This window comes from Osmerus eperlanus, chromosome 24 (genome assembly GCF_963692335.1).
Source record: "Osmerus eperlanus chromosome 24, fOsmEpe2.1, whole genome shotgun sequence".
Classification (NCBI taxonomy): Eukaryota; Metazoa; Chordata; class Actinopteri; order Osmeriformes; family Osmeridae; genus Osmerus; species Osmerus eperlanus.
The window spans coordinates 1,588,900-1,609,878 of NC_085041.1; the positions used below are offsets into that span (position 1 = coordinate 1,588,900).

General features: G+C 47.2%; 1 protein-coding gene and 1 long non-coding RNA gene across 3 annotated transcripts in view; one reads left to right on the forward strand and one right to left on the reverse strand.

Moving 5' to 3' along the window:
- LOC134011319 (uncharacterized) overlaps positions 1 to 20,979 on the forward strand; it is a 177,369-nt gene that overhangs the window by 108,691 nt on the left and 47,699 nt on the right. The window lies entirely within an intron of this gene.
- ttc39a (tetratricopeptide repeat domain 39A) lies at positions 207 to 19,491 on the reverse strand. Of its 2 annotated transcripts, XM_062450178.1 has the most exons (21): positions 19,267 to 19,491; positions 18,112 to 18,162; positions 17,949 to 17,999; positions 17,606 to 17,659; positions 10,980 to 11,084; positions 7,622 to 7,753; positions 7,022 to 7,065; positions 6,558 to 6,625; positions 6,388 to 6,452; positions 5,909 to 6,008; positions 5,641 to 5,706; positions 5,392 to 5,500; positions 4,772 to 4,839; positions 4,623 to 4,682; positions 4,080 to 4,241; positions 3,423 to 3,514; positions 3,182 to 3,302; positions 2,788 to 2,899; positions 2,463 to 2,577; positions 2,179 to 2,295; positions 207 to 1,943 (listed from the first exon to the last, which is right to left on the reverse strand). In XM_062450178.1, exons 1-21 carry the CDS (start codon positions 19,317 to 19,319, stop codon positions 1,829 to 1,831), a joined length of 1,860 nt encoding a protein of 619 aa, XP_062306162.1. In that variant the 5' UTR covers positions 19,320 to 19,491; the 3' UTR covers positions 207 to 1,828. The 2 variants fall into 2 exon arrangements, with proteins under 2 accessions (XP_062306162.1, XP_062306163.1); XM_062450179.1 differs by lacking the exons at positions 17,606 to 17,659; positions 17,949 to 17,999; positions 18,112 to 18,162; positions 19,267 to 19,491 and adding an exon at positions 14,945 to 15,182.

The window sequence follows — 20,979 nt, forward strand, 5'->3', positions numbered from 1 at the left end:
ACTGTATCTGACGACAAGGTTGTAAACAGACCTCGAAGTAGGAAAATAACACAGCAAACGCATTCAGTCACACCATGAAATACCGTTTTTTTCTTCCACTTGTATAATGCATGTAACTGTACGCTTATCATTTCCTACACCTATTGAAATGTACACGAGTCCAAAGGCACATTATTATTTGAAGAAAATAAAACAGTTGTGTTGAGTTACTTCTTTGATCGTTTAATCTTAAATTACAAAACCAACATTCAGAGTATGTACAGGAATGTCAATCTGCTCAAAAGTAGCCATGCCCCACAGAATGCTGACCTTAATATCACAGTGCTAATAAAGTTGTGTTTGGAATCTTTAAATCAGTAAACCCAGGAAAGTAACAAGACAAAATAAGAACAGTGATTATATTATCCCAAAACCATCTTCCAAATGGAGCATTTTTTACACATTCCTCCACCATGTAAAATAATCTTGTAGACTCTGTGTCACTGGTTGTATCCTAACCTGAACCAATACACTTTCCTCTATAATCTTCGAATAAATCACGAGAGCTCTAATTCAAACATTAAGTTTGATACACCATCCTACTGTTTGAATAGACAAACACCTGCTGTCAACTTCATATATTAACTAACAACTAACAATTGATTAACAACATAAGGCCTGTTACTTTTTATTACAAACAGCACTGGTCATATACAGATGATTGAATAACGATCTATACTAGCGTCATTCATGATCATGACTACGATGTACCGCAGGTGTGTCTAGTGTGGTTCAAGCCCAGCATTGCCGAGGCTGGTGTAGCAGTGTGTATAGTTTGGGAAGCTCTAGGGGTTGTTGAAGCTTCACTCTCTAAAGATGGTCCTGGCAGCCAGCCAAAACTTCCTGCGTCCTCATCAAAGACCTGCTTGTTTGTTTCAAGCTCAAGTACTGTTGGAGTCTGTCCACAGTGGGAGAAGAAGAGGGATTCTGCCTTTCTAAAAGACACGTTCATCTGTCCACTTAAAACGGGACAATTTTGTAAAAAGGCGCTTTTCGCAGTTAATAAATAAACACGCTAAAATAACCCCTGCTTCACACACGCGCAGACAAGCACGCAGACACACACACACAGTGGCACACGCACTCAAAAACAAATGCAACCTACATGTTGCAATAGGAATGCAAATTTCTTCAGAGGCATTTGAACTGTTTAAGACAATCTAATTAGTGTCATGTGCACCTATTGCAGAAGGTTCAGAGAGAAGGAAGAGACATTAATGAAAAAAGAATAACAGATAGAGAACAGAATCACATTTACCAATGGTAGAGCCGCATGGCGCAACAAGCCAATCAGAGAGACCGGGGAGGGAGCTCAGAGATCCCATGGAGAGTGATAAACCAATCAGATGCGGCCTGGTAGGCCTGGGTCAAACGACATTCCATTACCAAGAATCTGTACCGTGTTCGATTTCGTTCACCCAGTACAGACTTCAGAAAAGTTACGTATTTGATGAATGTATTTGACCCAAGGCCAGTGACAGGCATTAAAAATACAATACAATTATTTGCTTTAGAGATTCTGCATAAAGAGAAGCCTGGGTATATACTGGTAGCCAACCATGTCGACCAAGACCATGTCAATAGTGTATCAGTCCTGTTTATCAGGGGTGAAGAAGATGGTCTAGGTAGGAGCTTGTTTTCTGTTCAGTCAGGCGACCGCTGAAGGTTGAACGTTGTGAGGGCGAAGTGGTACTTTGGCTCTGATTGGCCCATCCCAAGCAGCGCTGGCCTAAGCAGTGCATTGTGGGATGGCAGGAAGTTGGCCCTTGGTCTGGTCTCCTCCCATTGGCTAAGGGCTGGAGGGCAGGTGGAGGCCGTTTTCAGTAGAGGCCTTGGCTTTGTGGAGAGCAGCCTGGATGCGGAAGTGAGTTCGTGATTCCATTGAGTAGTTCTTGTAATTCTGCCTGTAAACACCAAAGGAGCAAAGCAGAGCCTTGTGAACACAAGACAGTACAGCATCTGCAAGATGTACTCCAGAAGAGCTTGCACACCTAGTACCTACACCGCAACATCCTGTGGGTTCAGATCAAATTCATTCAAATGTGTTTGGCTATAGTTCCAAACTACGGTCAGCGTGATTTTAAGTGTGAAGCCTGGTTGGATATGCTAGGCTACGAGGTGAACCCCCTCCCTGCTCACTTGGCCGTCTCCAGTAGTTTGACGCCCTCCTCCTTCCTGCCTTGCTCCAGGCACAGCAGGCCGTGTTCCAGCAGTGCGTTGGGAACCAAGTAGTGGTCATACTTGATCTGGGACTCGCTGAGACGGAAAAAACAACACAGGTCGGGTCAGTGACCGCTCGGTCGCCAGGGTTACACGTGCACAGGGGCAGCTGGTTGGTTTGCGCATGTGTGCGTGAGAGAGAGAGTGGAGAATGTGTGCACAGTGTGTTTATGTATGTGTGCGTGTGTGTGTGTGTGTCTTACTTGCAGAGCACGAGGGTAAAGTAGTGCTCAGCCTCGTCCTGGTGTCCCAGGTGCTTGAGACAAAGGCCCTTCAGCAGGCTCACGAGACACTGGTCGTCTATGGAGAACTCTGTCTCTGAGGAACACACACACACACACAGACACACACATGTTTTACGAGACAGCACAACAACATATAAAAAAAAAAAAAACAATACAGTCGGTTCCGCCGATACAAACGATAAGTAACGTGCAGCTAAGTGCTGAGCAAGGTGGCCTCGGATGAAGTGATGGTGAAGTGGAGCCTGGTAGTGATTCTAGGCTCAGCGTAGTGGAAGTTATTTACTTGGGCCACAGTCCAGTTTGCTCTGCGCCTCGTCCAGGGTTTTCAGCATGCCCTCCGTCAGGTCTTTGTGCTTGCCGATGACCGTGTATCCATTCCAGATGTACATCATCTCCTGCAAAGACACACCCCAGACACAACACCATGGCAACCCTTAACACCATGGTAACCCCTTTCACAACAGTCCGGGTCCCTCAGGGCTTCTGCAGTCAGTCTGAGTGAAAACAGATCCCTCAGCTTAAAAGTGCTGCTTGTTACAACCACTACAAATACACTGTAACGTGTAGACGAACCTGTCAAGAACACGTGGATTAACAGTGACAGTCACACAGTTTCAAACCCTCATGTTGGATCGGAAAAGTCTTTGTGGCGCCGTGGTACCGTGTGACGTACTGACCAGGGGAGGGGCCGGGACAGCGATGGGGCTCTCTGACAAGTAGCGACGAGCCTTTCTGATCGCAAACTTCTCCGTGGGTAAAGACTTGCCCGCTATCTTCTGCTTCAACCCATGGACCTGCCTGCAATAAAAGTATAGTTTAGTATTGTATAATAATACAAATAGTACATGCTACATACAGTACATGATATATACACTTATGGTAAATGCCGTAAATCCAGGTGTAGTTTCCCCTTGTCACCTGAAGAGGGCGACTTCACTCTCCCCAAACGGCTGGCACTCCTCCTTGCTGAGCATGCTGAGGTAGGCACCCTTCATGTAGGCATATGTAGCCTAGTGAAAGACACACACACACACACACGCCAGGTGTTACCAGTGTAAGCATTATTTACCACCTCAAGAGACAACGTGGCATATCACACACTATAAATCACGAAAGCTGTAATTAGCCGAGGGATGTGATGACACTTCTACAGCAGAGCAGTGACATCTTTTCCAGAGAATAATAACTCATCACCTAGTCAACCATAAACAGGATCCTAGCAGAATAACGTTAAATAATATGTCAATCCAACAGTAACAAAAGCTTGGAACAGCTTGATCTAAAAGTATATCTAACTGAACTAGTTTGGCTCAGGATCATTTAGATAATGTCTGTGTTGCATTGTTGTGTATTAAGCTTGTGTTCCCTCTCCAGCTAGGATCTGTGCATGACACTCCACCCCTTTTAACTTCATGAGTGTTTCTGAGACGTTGTGCCCTACATCAGCACCACAAGCTGCCGAATCACAAATGTCAGGAAGTGATCAAGCCACAGGAAGTTATAAACAACAGGAAGCCATCATGCCACAGAAAGTTAGAGGAAGTTATCGAGTCCACCCCCCCCCTCCCATCCGACCTTGGACCAGGTGTTTTCCTTGCTGAGCAGGTCAGCGTAGAAGTAGGCCATCTTCCAGTGCCTCTTGTAGGTGAAGCACCACATCAGCTCCCAGTAGCACATGTGGTGGAACTGTTTCCACTCCTGCTGGGCCTCGCAGCACTCCTCGAAGCGGGCTATAGCCTGGTACACACACACACACACACACACACACACACACATGTACACACACACACACACACACACACACATGTACACACACACACACACACATGTACACACACACACACAAGTACACACACGCACGCACACACATGTACACACACACACAAGTACACGCACGCACACACACACATGTACACACACACACACACAAGTACACACACGCACACACACACATGTACACTCACACACACACACAAGTACACACACGCAGACCCACATACATGCAATCCCACACATACAGACACAAATGCACACAGACACACACACACACAAATGAATGATTTGATGAATGAGTGAATTCCTAAATGAAAGGATGGACAGGTGTATCAACGAACTCACAGCATCCAGGTTTCCTTTGATCTCCTCTATCCGACCAGCGAAGAACAAGAAGATGGATCCCTGGAAACAACATCCCATAATAAACACATCCTTCAACCTATGACACCAACACTTGTAGCTCCACTCGGTTCCCGGATGTGCAGACTCACCGTGGGGTACTGTTTGAGGTACGGCTGCAGGAGCTTCTCTGCATCGCCCACGTCCCCCTCCCCCGTACCTGCATCACCACACCAGCACACACAGGTTAGTCACTCTGCATTCACCTGTACACCGTGTGTCTGTCTATCAATCGGTCAGCCAGTCAGTCAGTCAGCTGGTCAGCCAGTCAGTCAGTCAGCTGGTCAGCCAGTCAGTCAGTCAGCTGGTCAGCCAGTCAGTCAGTCAGCTGGTCAGCCAGTCAGTCAGTCAGCTGGTCAGCCAGTCAGTCAGTCAGCTGGTCAGCCAGTCAGTCAGTCAGCTGGTCAGCCAGTCAGTCAGTCAGCTGGTCAGCCAGTCAGTCAGTCAGCTGGTCAGCCAGTCAGTCAGTCAGCTGGTCAGCCAGTCAGTCAGTCAGCTGGTCAGCCAGTCAGTCAGTCAGCTGGTCAGCCAGTCAGTCAGTCAGCTGGTCAGCCAGTCAGTCAGTCAGCTGGTCAGCCAGTCAGTCAGTCAGCTGGTCAGCCAGTCAGTCAGTCAGCTGGTCAGCCAGTCAGTCAGTCAGCTGGTCAGCCAGTCAGCCAGCCAGTCAGTCAGTCAGCTGGTCAGCCAGTCAGCCAGCCAGTCAGTGACTCACCCAGGATGAAGCTCATGAAGGTATGGTAGCAGAGCAGCAGCATGTTACACAGGAACGACCTGAAGGTGTGCTCTGTCAGACCCTCCTGGAGCTGCTGCAGACCAAACTCCTGCACACACACACACACACACAGGGTCAGGGACACACACTCATTAGTCATAATGACCACTGATACACAACCCTTCATCATCAGAGCCCCTGTTTTGATGCCCAGCCTCAGGCCCAACACCACCAGGAAGCGCCCCTCACCTTGTTCCCAGAGAAACCCACAAACTCCAGCAGTCTGAGGGTGCGTGTGGGCAGCATGGAGATCATCTGCATCCAGAGGCAAGAAGGAAACAAAAAGAGACACTGAGAATCCTTTATACTCATATACAGTCTAGTGTCATGCGCTTGCACCTTTAATGTGATAAATGGAGTATTAAAGTTGAGGTTAATCCAATATTTTGCCCATCCTGTAGTTCCACCAGGAACAAGAAGAACTACAAACATGGTGTCTAGTAAGCAGCCCTCTCACCAGGTTAAAGGCTCCAACACCGAGCTTGACCCCGCCCTCAAAATGTCCGTGGTTATCACCATGGACATAACTGGAGGACTGGAGCACTGTGTGAAGTTCTCTGGAAGACAGACGAGAGAGAGAGAGAGAGGTAGAGAGAGAAAGGTAGAGAGAGGGAGAGAGAGAGGTAGAGAGAGAGAGGTAGAGAGAGAGAGAGGTAGAGAGATGGAGAGATAGAGGTAGAGAGAGAGAGGTAGAGAGAGAGAGAGGTAGAGAGAGAAAGGGAGAGAGAGAGGGAGAGAGAGAGGTAGAGAGAGAGAGAGAGAGAGGTAGAGAGAGAAAGGTAGAGAAAGAGGGAGAGAGGTAGAGAGAGAGGGAGAGAGAGAGAGGCAGAGAGAGAGAGATGGGAGGTTTAGCTTTCTCATTTTAGTGACTTGGGTTTGGGTGTTCGGAGAGTGGAGGTATGTGTGCGTGTGTGGGAGGGCGGCTACAAAACATACTTATATGTCTGGTAGCTGTTCCTGACTTTAATTCCTCCTTTGATGAAGCTGATCATGTTTTCATCCTGCACAGAGAGAGGAGGATTAGGGAGGGGTGGTGGGTGCGGAGCAGGCCATGGGCCAGCATGGGACACCAGCTGGTTGAGGGAGATAGAGAGACTCAGGTTTACCTGAAGGAAGGTGAGGGCTGCCCTCTGCAGGAGACACTCTGCGTAGCACACCTCAGCATGCAGCTCCTCTGAGGGACAGGTCAGACACTGTTACACACACACACACACACACACACACACACACACACACACACACACACACTCTGCGTAGCACACCTCAGCATGCGGCTCCTCTGAGGGAGAGGTCAGACACTGTTACACACACACACACACACACACACTCTGCGTAGCACACCTCAGCATGCGGCTCCTCTGAGGGAGAGGTCAGACACTGTTACACACACACACACACACACACTCTGCGTAGCACACCTCAGCATGCGGCTCCTCTGAGGGAGACGCATCCAACAGGTCATACACTGTTACAGATCTAGCTTTGATTGTATACACACACACACACAGACACGTATCCACATGCAGACACACACTCACAGACACCCTGATCTTGTTCGGATGCTACTGACCTTCTGTGAAGTTGCGGTTGGAGAAGGTTGACTTTTTGCGGAATCTACGAGAGGGAACATACGATCGAAAAATCGATCACAGACACAAGCTGTGTGAAACCAGCCCAGCCCAGCAATCTGTCAGCATGCAGCCTGAACAAGCCGTCACTGAGCGTCCCATGAAAACAGGGTTGGAGCTGGTGTGTGTGTGTGTGTGTGTGAAAACTAATGTGGCATTTTCACCCCCCCAGTACCACGGCCCGCTGGCTGTTACAGGGCTGCTCTGAAATTCCTCTGGCTGGTGAGACTCGGGCGGTGTCGGATGATCTCACAAGAAAACCAGAAACATGAATCGATTCATTCGGCTCTACTCTGTCGCCATGGTAACGGTTGGATCCGTGGGCGGCGGCGGGCCTGTGCAAGCCTCACACCGGCATGGAGTGTGTGTGTCTGTGTGCTGGATGTGTGAGGGGGGGGTGCGGGGGTGGAACCGACATGCTTCTACGTGTGGACCAAAACATCTACCTTTAGACCAAAGAGGAACACCCCAGCATGGTTGATATATGAGCTTTTTCAAAGTGAAGCAATGACTGTGATGGATCTCAGAGCGTCATGTCACACCTCTGACACACAGCCTGGGCCTCCTTCATGGTGTTTCCTGCTGCCAGGATATGTTCCGGGTCAAAGGTCATCATGGCCTGCATCTCCAGGATCGTAGCGTAGGTGAGCGCGTGGTACATACTGTCTTTGATCCTGAGAACGAAAGGTAAGGAAGGGATGACAAGAAGGAAACAGAGAGGTAAAAAAAAAAGACTTTCGGCTATTTAAAGGCTATTTATAGCTGCCATTGTTGTTTAAAAATCCTGCCCTGTCACTCAGACGACAGGACGCTGTCACGTTGAGAACAAACGATGAGTCAGGAACAGCTCAGGTTGGTTTTAGAAATATTACATCCGTAGACCTACCGAGCATTGTTTGATTTATGTCTCTCTACCACTCGGATACCACACACACACACACACACATCCAATTACCGCACCGTACAGAGGCAAACACAAATACCGTCACTGTACACATAAGCCGTGTTTCACACATATGCACACACGTAAGCAAGAATGTGCGGTGGCAAACACGCTCACACGCTCACACACACGCTCACAAACACACACACGCTCACACACACACACGCTCTCACACACACACACACACACACACACACGCTCTCACACACACACACGCTCACACACACACACGCTCACACAACCACAAAACACACACACTCTCGGTTGCTTTAGTGACAGACAGGGGGGCTTCTCCACGTCACAGAGCTGGTGCAGCAACATTCCACCAAGCTGCCTCTCTGGCCTGACTGGTTTCCGGAGCGTTCCACGGGTCCGGCCTAGCGAGCGACCACGGGACGGGCAGACACGTCGGGGTAGGGATGCAGGAGAGCCCAGAGGAATGTGGCGTGTCGACATTAATGACGCGACGCTGCTATTCAGCCCTGCTGGGCCCATGTGGCATCTCTGAGCACACATTGTCCCTTAACAGAGATCTCCACAAAACCATGAGGCTGTCTGCCGTACAGGCGAGCTAGCCACATGTGCCAGCATAGCTTTTAGTTTGACAGACAGATGCACACAGCAGCGATAACAGTTATGGGTCACAGCTACACCACTGCATGGCTACAGAAAAGTCTCTCCAAGAGGGAATCTTGTTTGTGTGGATATGGATGGAAGGACCCGACCATCAGAAATGCTGACAGACAGACGGACAGACTGACAGACTGACAGAACAGCGGCTAGAGAGACAGCAGAGTGGGAGGTTGGCAGAACAGCCGGTGATCTGTCTGAACGACAGAAGCATCTCTCACGGTGACTCTGCTCGACGTGAGGGCAGGACGCAGCCTAGGTGGGGGGGGTCAGAGGTCGGGCGATGGCTGAGGTCTCATGACATCATCGGGAGAAAGGAAAAGTAACAAGCAGAGACATTACTATTTCATTTGTTTCTCTCATTTATATTTTAAAATGTAGGACTGGATGTGACCCAGCACTATTCTGGAAGGAAGACAAGATGGTATTTTTGAACAGTGGCAGGTTGATTGTGTGTGTGTGTGTGCGTGCGTGTGAGGAGGGGGGTTACTCCAGCCCGATGACTGAAGGCCAAGTCGCGTTGTAGTGTTGTAACAAGCACAGTTTATAGCCCTGTTGTGTATGTGTCTGAGTCCTATGCTAGGCTTTGGCAGTGTGTATGATTCAGTGTTGGCTGTTTTGGGGGAGGGGAGGGGAGAGAGAGAGAGAGAGAGAGAGAGAGAGAGAGAAAGTGAGAGAGAGAGAGAGAGAGAGAGAGAGAGAGAGAGAGAGAGAGAGAGAGAGAGAGAGAGAGAGAGAGAGAGAGAGGGAGCTGCTGCAGTGTTCCTGTACCTGGTTCAGCATGCTGCGTCAGAACAGCAGAGCTGGAGGGAGGGAGGGAGGGGGGGGGTAAAGAGAAAGTGGGGAGTGAGGAGGTGCGTGAGGAGGACAAACGGAGACAAAGGAAGAAGGTGAAAGAGCAAATAAATAAGAAGGAGAGAGGGAGGGAGAGACAGAGAGAGAGGGAGGGAGAGACAGAGAGAGAGGGAGGGAGAGACAGAGAGAGAGAGAGAGAGAGAGAGAGAGAGAGAGAGGGAGAGAGAGAGAGAGAGAGAGAGAGAGAGAGAGGAAGGACGGAAGGGAGAAAGAAAGAAGAGGTCTCTTCCTTGCTGAATCCCCTGGTTATCGGTGTGTTATGTAACTGGGTTAAGTGTCGGGCCTGTGTAGCCCGACACCTCTTAGTGACGCCCCTAAAGCACCACGGCAGGAAGACTCGACGACAGCAGCTTACAGACGGAGAACAAAACACTAGAGACACCAGAAGAAGGTTTTGTTCACGTCAAACATGGCCGACCTCTGTTTAAACAACAGTTCCCATAACCCCCCCTGAGCACCAGGAGGCTGACAGGAAGTCTATAGCCTCAGGTGTCAGGACGGAGCCAGAGGGGGCGTGGCTTGGGAAGATTGAGGCAGATTAGAGCAGGCTTCTGAGAGCTGGATCTCCTTCAGTTTACACCCGGGCGTGTCAGCCACGTAGCCTAGGCCACAGCAGGGATGTCGACAGTCTGAAGCCTGCAGCCTGGAACTTCCTCCGTCAAGGTGTTTAAACATGTTGCGCAACCAGGATCAAGGATTTCGTCCTGCATGTTTGAAGTGGGTTTAACCAGTGACAGACCAATCACAAGTGGGGGTGGGGTTAAACGATACTATTATGACCACCAGATTATAATATTAGAGCTGGTTGCATAATTGCCCACAAAAACAGGGCCAGAAAAACAATTCAAAACTTTTTTTAAATGAGACCTAATAGGAGGGATTAAATGGAAACATTTTACAGTTACTTATCCCTTAAACTGAGTTAGGGGCAGGGATAGTGTACACACACACACACACACACACACAAGGAGGAGGTTAAATTAGGGCTAGGGAGTGGCCTGGCTAACACCCCAGGAGATATTGAAGGGACAGAATGGTGAACACGACCATGACGACAAAGGAGAGAGAGAGAGAGCAGGTGTTGCAGGAGTGAAAGAGCAGGTGACAAAAGGTAATCAGAGAAAGGTGTGTGGGTGCTCCACAATCTGCTGAATAACCGTGTTGCTGGTGTTCATGGTTACGCTAGCGGCTCGTTAGAGTATAGAGTATGCAAAGATTCCAAAGACTTAAACAAGCTTAACTTAAACCGATCTGTAATAGGTGCACTCGCCTGTAAACGGATGCATACATTTTTTTTTTTAAACAGAGGTTGTAGAGTCTACAGACCGGCCTCTCATGGAAGAAATACTGATCCCAAACCTGTTCAGTCTGGCTGTCCATGCTCTGCTTTTCTACAACGAAAGGCAAAACTGACCCGAGATCAGCTTCCCTCAGACCCCAGGACTGGTTCCTGGGGGGGGGTTCGGTCTCACCTGCAGCGTAACATGTCCTGTGCTTCCTCAAAGTGGTTCCTGAGGAACAGGTCCAGAGCGACCATGCAGTCCTCCAGGGCCAGGGACAGGTCCGACCTGGGGGAGCTGGAGGGGACAAGGGCTGGGTTACTCAAATGCATCTTGATTACTCTGTGAGGTGAACACAATATATTTTGAGACAAAGAACAGGAAAGAGAGAGAGAGAGAGAGAGAGAGAGAGAGAGAGAGAGAGAGAGAGAGAGAGAGAGAGAGAGAGATTGAGAGAGCGAGAGAAGACAGAAAAAATATTTATGTTACTTGCTCTTTGTGAGTTGAATAAGGCAACCTATCACCTTCACTTTATTCAAGTTCAAGTGTTTGTCGGTCTTAAACCAGACAGACATGCCCTCCACCAAGCAGCACTTACACTTTTAACACCCCCTGATTATATCTAGTTCTCCTTTTAGCAATCAATCATTTACCACAGAGAGAAATTAGCCTCATTCTTCAAACAAAGTGTGATTTATGGCTGTAAGGTTCCTGTCACGTGTACTTGATGTACGCATGATGCTGGTCAGTTCTACAGGACAAAAGCTGATACTTTGTCCCAGTGAAAATCTAGGTAAGAAATCATGTGTGTGTGTGTGGGTAGGGGGGGTCTGTGTGTCTCTCTCTGTGTGTGTGTGTGTGGGTGTGTGCGTCTGTGTGTCTGTGTGTGTGTGTGTGTGTGTGTGTGTGTGGGGGGGGGTCTGTGTGTCTCTCTCTGTGTGTGTGGGTGTGTGCGTCTGTGTGTCTCTGTGTGTGTGTGTGTGTGTGTGGGGGGGGGGGGGGGTCTGTGTGTCTCTCTCTGTGTGTGTGTGTGTGTGTGTGTGTGTGTGTGTGTGTGTGTGTGTGCGTCTGTGTGTCTCTGTGTGTGTGTGTGTGTGTGTGTAGAGTGAAGCATCACCGTCGACCACAAAGAGCTACAGCTACGACGTCTTTAAATGAGCCTCGTCACTTCTCTCATTCTCTCACTAGCTCCTCCCTCCTTGGCTCTATCAATCCCTCTCCCTTCCTCCTTCTCCCCATACACGCTTGCTGCAGTGTCCCTGTTCCTGTTTTAGGTGTGAATCCAGGAAACAGACCAACCTTCAAGCCTTGTCCCTGGACCCACCTCAGTAGTAGCAGAGGTTTACCGCGCTGGCCCACATTCTCACCACTGCGTCCAGGATGCAGGCTGTCCCTAGGTGTTCTTGTGCTAGCTAGCTAACAAACACAGATGGTCCAAACAATGTCTCCTTTCTTTCTCGCTCTCTTCTCTCTCTTTCTCTCTCTTTCTCTCTCCCTCTCTCCCTCTCTCCCTGTCTCTCTGTCTCTCTCTCTCCTTCCCTCTGTCAGTCTTTCTTAATTGGCTGCACAAGATGTTTTGCTGTAGTTGTGTGTTGTGCAGCTCAAAGAGCGCTCTAGACCAGAGACAGTGAAGGCAGGGATGACTCGAGGTCAGAAGACAAAGTTCCATCAGCGCCACAGTAAGCAAACATTGTGAAGAGAGGTAACCTGTGTAACTACCACGTCAGGCCAGGTCTAGAACTTCCGGTGAAGTTAGAAACGTGACTTTTAATAACCAGAACATGTTGTTAACACTTAGCTATTGCTCTCATAACCCTACACTCAGATTGTGTGGATTTTCGCTTTATTTCATCGACCGATAACAGGTCGCCCTCACGGAGATCTCTCCCGTTTCCAGATTTTTGTTAAAAACTGAGAAAGACATGTTACATTACAGTATTCATAGGGAACAAATAACTTATGTGAGTTAACATTAACGACTAGCAAGCAAGCTGACAGATAATGGAGTACATTATAATGTAGCAAAAAAAAAAATAGCTAGCTAGCCGTGCCAACTATTGGCGTTTCGGTCATGATGAATTAAAGGCAAAATGTCATTTTAAATTAGTACGAATTTTAATAATCATTTAACAACAGTATATATACATATTTATTCATTTTTCATACTTTAGTTTTCATTGGTTTGGCGGCCAACCTGTATTACCCTAGCGGACCACAAGTGGGCCGCGGCCCACAGGTTGGGAATCGCTGGTCTAGTGGGCTCTCATGTCAGCTATCTGCTCTTCAATCAATAGCTAATCAATGTGGTATGGATCTTAACGGAAATAACCACTTTCATGTTGTGGTTTTAAGGGATCAGAGATAAAGATTTGCAGGCTCTTTTAAGCGGACCACACACACACAACATACATTTACCGCTGGATACAACAGGGTGTGCTGGTCTGTTAGCGGTGAAAGTGGCTGTGTCTAATCTGGTCAATAAGAGTGACTAACAGTCAGCTGTGGTCTGACATTCCAGAGTATCACACAGCCCCTCAGTCACACAGACGGGCTATTTATGTTCTTCCATACACCAGAACTTTCAACATGTTTAACCACTTCATTTAGACATCATATGGGACAAGAGAGCAGTATTCAGTCACACACACACACACACACGTGTGTATGTGGGAACAGCAATCAGACATGCACACACGTACACTCATACATGATCTGGTACTCACACTCTTAATACTTTCCTACACACACAGACCACAGACACACACTCTCAGCGCCCCGGGGTAATGACTGGGGGATGACCACCAGGCACACACTATGACAATGAGGAGATCTGTACTTCCTGTTTCAGAGCTCCGCCCACCACCGGAAGGGTCAGCTGACAGCATCCATGCCGTGAACTGCAGACCGAGCCCCAAAACGACCACACTTAGAACTAAACAAACGCGGAAACCACAAACTTTACGATCCACACCACACTCGTTCCAAAGTTTGGTCTGTTACTTCTTGTAGGAATCGAACCCATGGCCCTTCTCGTATACAGGACAACAGGAGATCTGCCTGTGTTAGGAACTCTTCCACACTGTGTGCTATCATCTTCTACCCACAGCTGATGAAGAGCACACTACGTTCTAAGGCCCGCAAACATCAGCACACCAGATCAAAGAGTTCTGCTGATGCATGACAAAAAAGTCGACTGACTGACTGTCTGTTATGTTGCAGAGCAACAAGCTACTTGTTGATTGTCAGTAAGTAAGATAGATAGCATGTTGCCAGGCTTTAGTTAAAACAGCAAACTAGTTCAGTAGTATGCATTCAGATAGTTCTCGCTGTCAGCAACCCTTTTACAGATACTGTATCACACTTCAAAAACACAGAGAACTTGTCTGGTTCTAAATAACAGAAACCTAGCTCTAAACCCTGTCCAAACTGGGTACGTGCTTGGTTTATGACATCGAGCACAGTGGGACCACTGGATAGTATGAAAAGTGCTGAATGGCTGATAGATTAAGCACATCTCAAGTATGTATGAGACCTAAGTCTGTCCAAAACCAGGACCATTGTGACACTGTGCCATTGTGACATGACAAGGCCTTGTGAGTGCACAGGGTCTTGCTGAGGGTCAGGGACTTTAAGCACGACAATTGACACAATACAAGGTTATCTTCCGAGACAAAGTTTGCACAGTATTCTATGTCCCCCCAATAATGACTCAAATTGAAGTCAGCATCTCTGAAATGCTGGGCTGATTTCTCCTGAGGGCAACTTGCACAATTAAGAGATTATTAAGACTGACATACACAGACACACACACAGACTGACAAACACATACGCAGACACACACACGCACGCACACACAAAATGAACAGTACGCAGTTTCTCGGTTTGCCTCAGGACATGATGCTGTGTCGGAGAACGGCGACCAGAGCAGCACTGCAGCAACGCAGCTTCTTAATTCTGACACATCCCAACAATAGATAAGAGCTGCTCCTTTGTCACCCTTGAGCGTTCTTCCAGATACCTCACGCTGAGAACCACAGCCATGTCTTATTTCCATTACTGAAATGACATCAGCTTTAACTGTAAACTCTCTCTCTCACACACACACACACACACACAGCCTGACATCCCCTGGGCATGCAGCAGAGTGGAACTCTTACCCGTTTGACATAGATTCTTCGTCTCCCGACATTTTCATCTGGTAAGAGTGTTCTGGAGCGAGCGAGTGAGGGAGTCAGAAGGAGAGAGAGAGAGAGGGAGGGCAGCAGAGGTTTGACTATCTCAGGCCCCGTCAGCAGGAGAGTGGAGCAAACTGTGGTTCGCTCTCCAGCAGCGACAGAAGGGCAGGCAGGGGAGAGAGAGAGAGAGAAAGAGAGAGAGAGGGAGGGAGAGAGAGGGAGAGAGGAGAGGATGGACAGAGGGAGGAGAGAGAGGGAGAGAGAGAGGTAGGGACAGAGGGAGGAGAGAGAGAGCAGCAGACTGGAAGCCCCTAATAAGATTGGCATGACTATCACACACATAATCAAACCCTCTATCTGCTGCGTAACTTTCCGTCTTCACACACACACACACACAGTGTCTCCTCCCCCCGAGCTCCTCATCCACCCATCATCTTCCTCACGTTACACACTGCAGTCTTCCGTCCCATTGGCCGATGCTCTGTCGGGGGTGGAGCCTAGCTCCTTGGGAGACTGTACAGATGTACAAACAAGCGGAGGCAGAGCTGCCAGAGATAACAGGAGACCACAATGGGAACTGCATCCCTACAAACTCTGCCTCTGATCTTTTTTCTCTCTCTGTCTCCGTCCCTCTCGCTCTCTCTCACTCTCACTCTCTCTCTGTCCCTCTCGCTCTCTCTCACTCTCTCTCTGTCCCTCTCGCTCTCTCACTCTCACTCTCTCTCTGTCCCTCGCGCTCTCTCTCACTCTCTCTCTCTCTGTCTCCGTCCCTCTCGCTCTCTCACTCTCACTCTCTCCCTGTCCCTTTCTCTCTTGTTCTCTTGCTCTCCCCTTGTTCGTAGAGAGTGGAGTGTTATGCTGGTGCAGGGAGAGGGAGCCCTGCAGGGAAGTGAGGTGGCAGACGAGCCTCTTCGCCACTGCTGCAGAGCAGCCAGAACAGCCCCACACACAGCCTGACTCACAGCACAGTAACAGCCCCACACACAGCCTGACTCACAGCACAGTAACACCCCCACACACAGCCTGACTCACAGCACAGAAACACCCCCACACACAGCCTGACTCACAGCACAGTAACAGCCCCACACACAGCCTAACTCACAGCACAGTAACAGCCCCACACACAGCCTGACTCACAGCACAGAAACACCCCCACACACAGCTTGACTCACAGCACAGTAACAGCCCCACACACAGCCTGACTCACAGCACAGTAACAGCCCCACACACAGCCTGACTCACAGCACAGTAACAGCCCCACACACAGCCTGACTCACAGCACAGTAACAGCCCCACACACAGCCTGACTCACAGCACAGTAACAGCCCCACACACAGCCTGACTCACAGCACAGTAACACCCCCACACACAGCCTGACTCACAGCACAGTAACAGCACAGTGACAGCCCCACACACAGCCTGACTCACAGCCCCACACACAGCCTGACTCACAGCACAGTAACAGCCCCACACAGCCTGACTCACAGCACAGTAACAGCACAGTGACAGCCCCACACACAGCCTGACTCACAGCCCCACACACAGCCTGACTCACAGCCCCACACACAGCCTGACTCACAGCCCCACACACAGCCTGACTCACAGCCCCACACACAGCCTGACTCACAGTCCCACTCACAGCACAGTAACAGGAACCAGGCTACACCAAAACTGCAGCTAAACTACAGCTGTAAAATACATAAACACACATACAAATACATTTAAATATCCCTTTCTGTTATCTCTCACGCACACACACACAGGGCTAAAGGGTAATTGGCCTTAATGAGGGCAGTATTGTGAGGTAGGAGGCTGTATCATGTGACCTGAGTGTCACTGCTCTGTCACATGGGTCTCCTTCTTTACTAGAATACTAGCTCTGTCTGCAGACTGACTGTGCACTCTGTCTCTGTCTGTCTGCCTCTCTCTGTCTCTCTCTCTCTGTCTAGTTTCTCTATCTCTGACTCTGTCTCTCAATCTATCTCTCTGTTTCCCTTTCCTTTTCTGCTTCTTTCAACTAGATCATAGCTGCCAATCAGTGCAACTTCTGGTCTACGTCAGTTTTACTAGACCAATCCTGCGATTTGACGGAACAAGTTCAACCTCTCAACAGCTTCATAGTTAGGGTTATCCAAGCTTTAGACCAGGCTTTAGTTCAACCGGCTAATGCTTTCATGGTAAATGTTTCTAACCATGCTCCAGTTCCAGTTGGCTCCTGAGAGATCAGTTTATTCTCAGTCCTTCCCTATCTGCATTATTGATGGATCGAACAGCAGGAAACAGACAAGCTCCACACCCCCTCTCAACTTTCCATCACAACACCTCTGCATCGCCTGTAATCATCTGTATATAAAGTTATTAAGTTACCATTATAAAAAAGTTTTTTTATTTTTATTTTTATTTTATTATTGTCTTACATCTCTGAGCTAGCCTCAGGAAGCTTGGTTCAATGATCAAGGGACGTTTTTTACTAGTTTTTCCTTTCCCGCCAATCCATATCCTATCTCTAACCCTCGAGTCAGATTCTGGGATTTTATGAACCTTGTGGAGGCTTATTCCAGCACAAAACTGTGTTTGGTGTCGAGTCTCAGAGCACAACAGACTGGGACTCTAAAGGACAGACAGGAGCCAGGCTCTGCTTACGTGTTCGAACGCTCCGTGGATTTGACAGCATCTTTGTCGTCTGGTAACTGTAACCTGAAACAGGGAAGCAAAACCGATCAGAACACAAGCTGAACACAAGGGATGGATGAAAACCGGATGAAAAGGAACTATTGTCTCGGTAACTCTATACTGAGAACTATAGATGCCTTGACACAGAAAAAACTTTTCAGCTAAGGCTCAATTATCCAGGCATTGTGGACAAGGGCGAAGATATTTGGTTTAGGGGGAGAAATGAGAGATATTGTGTTTATGAGAAGGAATAAGTGCCTCGGTTGTTCAACGTGACTATGGAATATCAGTTGACCAGCTGGAGGAGACATACTTGAAATCTGTGAGGATGGGATCAAGCGCTGCACTGTTTATGACCGACAACCTGAAAGCAAAATTGTTCATCAGTTTTGCCGTGGCATTTGCAATGAGCAGCAGGCTTTATAACTGTAATATTGTGTGTGCGTGTGTCAGTGTGTGTGTGTGTGTTAACATACCGATTTGGGGAGTTAGGACTATGTGCGGTTTCTTGCGTCTGCACTGGATTCCTGCATGGGGGTCAAAGTTCAACATAGTGTGGGCATGAGAATAGGTATCCGTTAGGTTGCCGGGGGAAGCTGGAGAGGTGGGGTCACACTTCAAAATGAAAAGTAATAAGGCAAAATGTATTAACAGCATATGAAAATGTAGCCTAATTATGAACCGATTTAATTACAGTAATAACAAAACATGTACAGGGTGTGGATCTTAAACTGTAGGGAATACTAAAAAAGAGAAGTTATTTACACTATATGTAAGAATTTCATTAGCTTGTCCTGTATACAAGGAAGCACATATTTACACACACACACCCTGCATACGTATGTGGGTTGAATGAAGGTATAGATTCCCTGTCATTGTAGTCAAACATGATGGCATGTCGGAGAACGCGCGTCACATCATTTGGTTATTTAACCTCCGCATATCTTATTGTACAAGAAGGATCAACCCTTAGGGGCGAGTTGCTGAAACTATTTTAACCCTTGTGTTATCTTCGGGTCATTCTGACCCATCAGTCATTGTGACCCACCGTCGTATTGCGACAAATTTACCTCATACAAAAACAAAGTGAAGCATTTTCTTTTAACTGTCGGGCTGTCTCAGACCCCCCACATTGGAATGGTTAAAAGAAAATTATTTGTATTTGTTTTTGTATTGGGTAAAATTGGGTAAACACAACGATGGTTCGTTATGAACCTTTGGGTCATGTGACCCGAAGGCAGCACGAGGGTTAAGGTAGCCTACACTTGTAATTGCTGATTTAAAGGAGTCATAACAAATGCGATGCTTGTTATCGTAATTTTTGTTTGTAAAGGTGGCTAATACAACATGTATTTAAAAAGTTGGAATAATGCACTTGCTACGTCCCGATTCGACAAGGGATTAGTACGGAACTATTCAATCTTGTTCAACGTGGTGGGACTATTTTGTTGATATCTCGCTGAGAAATCAGGATGATTACACAACAGAACACTGCAGAACACTGCAAACAGTGTAACAAAAATATCTGAAAAACTTTAAAGCAAATCCAGCACGTGTTAACTCTCACGACTTGATGTTTAAATCACATAACATGTACAGTAATGAGTTTCTTCATCAGCTTTGCAACTTACCCTGTGCTATCATTTTTCTTCACGCTGCGTCTCCAACCAGTGATAAAACTCATTCCACAGAAATAACACACTGCAAAAGTGCAAAATGTAAAAAAAAAAATATATACGGCGAAGTTGTTAAGTATAATCCCGACGCCTGTGCTTTACCTGTGCCCAGGTGTGTGTGCGAGAACTGTGGATTTAATAGTGTGACGGAATACAGAACTGCAAGACGGACTCCCCTCCTCCCAGGTAAGAAACCAAGGTGTGGAAGACGGTCACATCTAGTTCTCTTTTCAGATGCGATGGAATGTGGCTTTTCAGAATGCAGGTCCTAGTGCCCGCCGAGTCCATTTTGTTTTATGAGTGTATATGCAGTATAATAACTCTCGTATGTGGCTTCTTATCATGATCACAATACAAAACAAACCACTCTAAATACAAAAGACACAATCCAACATATTCATTGAAATGTTTGTTTATTTTCATTATATCCGCTTTCACTTAAATGCACATAACCCACTTCTCATCTCACCTGCCTATACTGACACACAAGTTAAAAAATAGAAAATAAAATACATTTAGCCAGATTTTTTTAAAGCCTTAATTATATCGATAGCTTTGAAACACAAGTGGTTTTCTGATTTGAAAATAGAGAAATTAATACAAATGACATTATTAAAAGCATCCTTTGAGCCTTTAATTGCACGGACATAAAAGTAAGCCAGGCCGTAGAGTAGGCGATTCCATTGTATTCACAAATAAGGTTTTAACCAATGTACATCGATATAAGATTAGCTAAATGTTGATACTGTAGGCTAAGTTTAACGAGACATATTAAGGCTGGTTCTAGGAAGCTGGGCCGGGCATTGCCAACCTAAATGGATCTAATCCCGATCATGTAGGATATTTGCAGTAGATCTACTTCAAAACAGTCGTAAAATATTTGTGCTGCAATGCCCAAACAGGAACATAGTCCCACAACCACACCCTGATATTAATTGTGCTCTGACGGACCTAACGGCCTTGATGAAAAACATCAGGAGAAAAGTTGCGTTCAATGAGTTGTGCATTGGTCCGAAGACGGCTAATTATCACGCTAGCACTGACTTGACACGGTGCTCCTTCACAGTTTAGCCCTCTGAGTGATGATAGCAGTGCTCGAATTATCTTTGTCTGTAAGGGGGTCTCTTTATCTAAAAAAAAAAAACGTTGGCACACCCCGCACACACCCCAACAAGGCTATACAATTACATAGCCTATAGGTGCGAGTGGCGCTTTTGCTTAGTAGCCTAAAGGCCTAGGCCTATAACTTGAGAAATGCACACAACAGATTTTTTTACAGAAATGGATTCCTTGTAATTAATTTCAACATATTATTGATTGTATTAGTCCATATTTCATTTCAAATTCGCAATACAAAGAAATGTGTCATTCTCAATTTCACTATGAAATAAAACGTAACTCATTTGAACCAGACCACCGTCTCAGATATCCTTAGTGTCAAACACGATAATGCATAGTCTTTAACTTCAACACAGGGAAAATGCACTAACAAGGTTTGGTGGCTTTGCTCTGTGTGGATGCTGTTGCCTCAGTCTCTCAGACTTTGATGAGGAAGTTCCTGAATTAATCAAATCCAAATTCACCCCAAACTCAGTGATTCACGGTATCCTTATTTACACTTACACACCACCCCTCCTTTCTTTATTTAAAACACAGTGGGACACAGCA

What these genes read in the sequence shown, in the direction of transcription:
- ttc39a (XM_062450178.1), bottom strand. Translation starts at nt 19,319, where the DNA reads ATGAGTTTTATCACTGGTTGGAGACGCAGCGTGAAGAAAAATGATAGC. An exon ending in TGGGTTTCTCTGGGAACAAG is followed by an intron (nt 5,501 to 5,640) that starts GTGAGGGGCGCT and finishes GTGTGTGTGCAG; the next exon opens with GAGTTTGGTCTGCAGCAGCT. An exon ending in AAACTACTGGAGACGGCCAA is followed by an intron (nt 1,944 to 2,178) that starts GTGAGCAGGGAG and finishes TGGTGTTTACAG; the next exon opens with GCAGAATTACAAGAACTACT.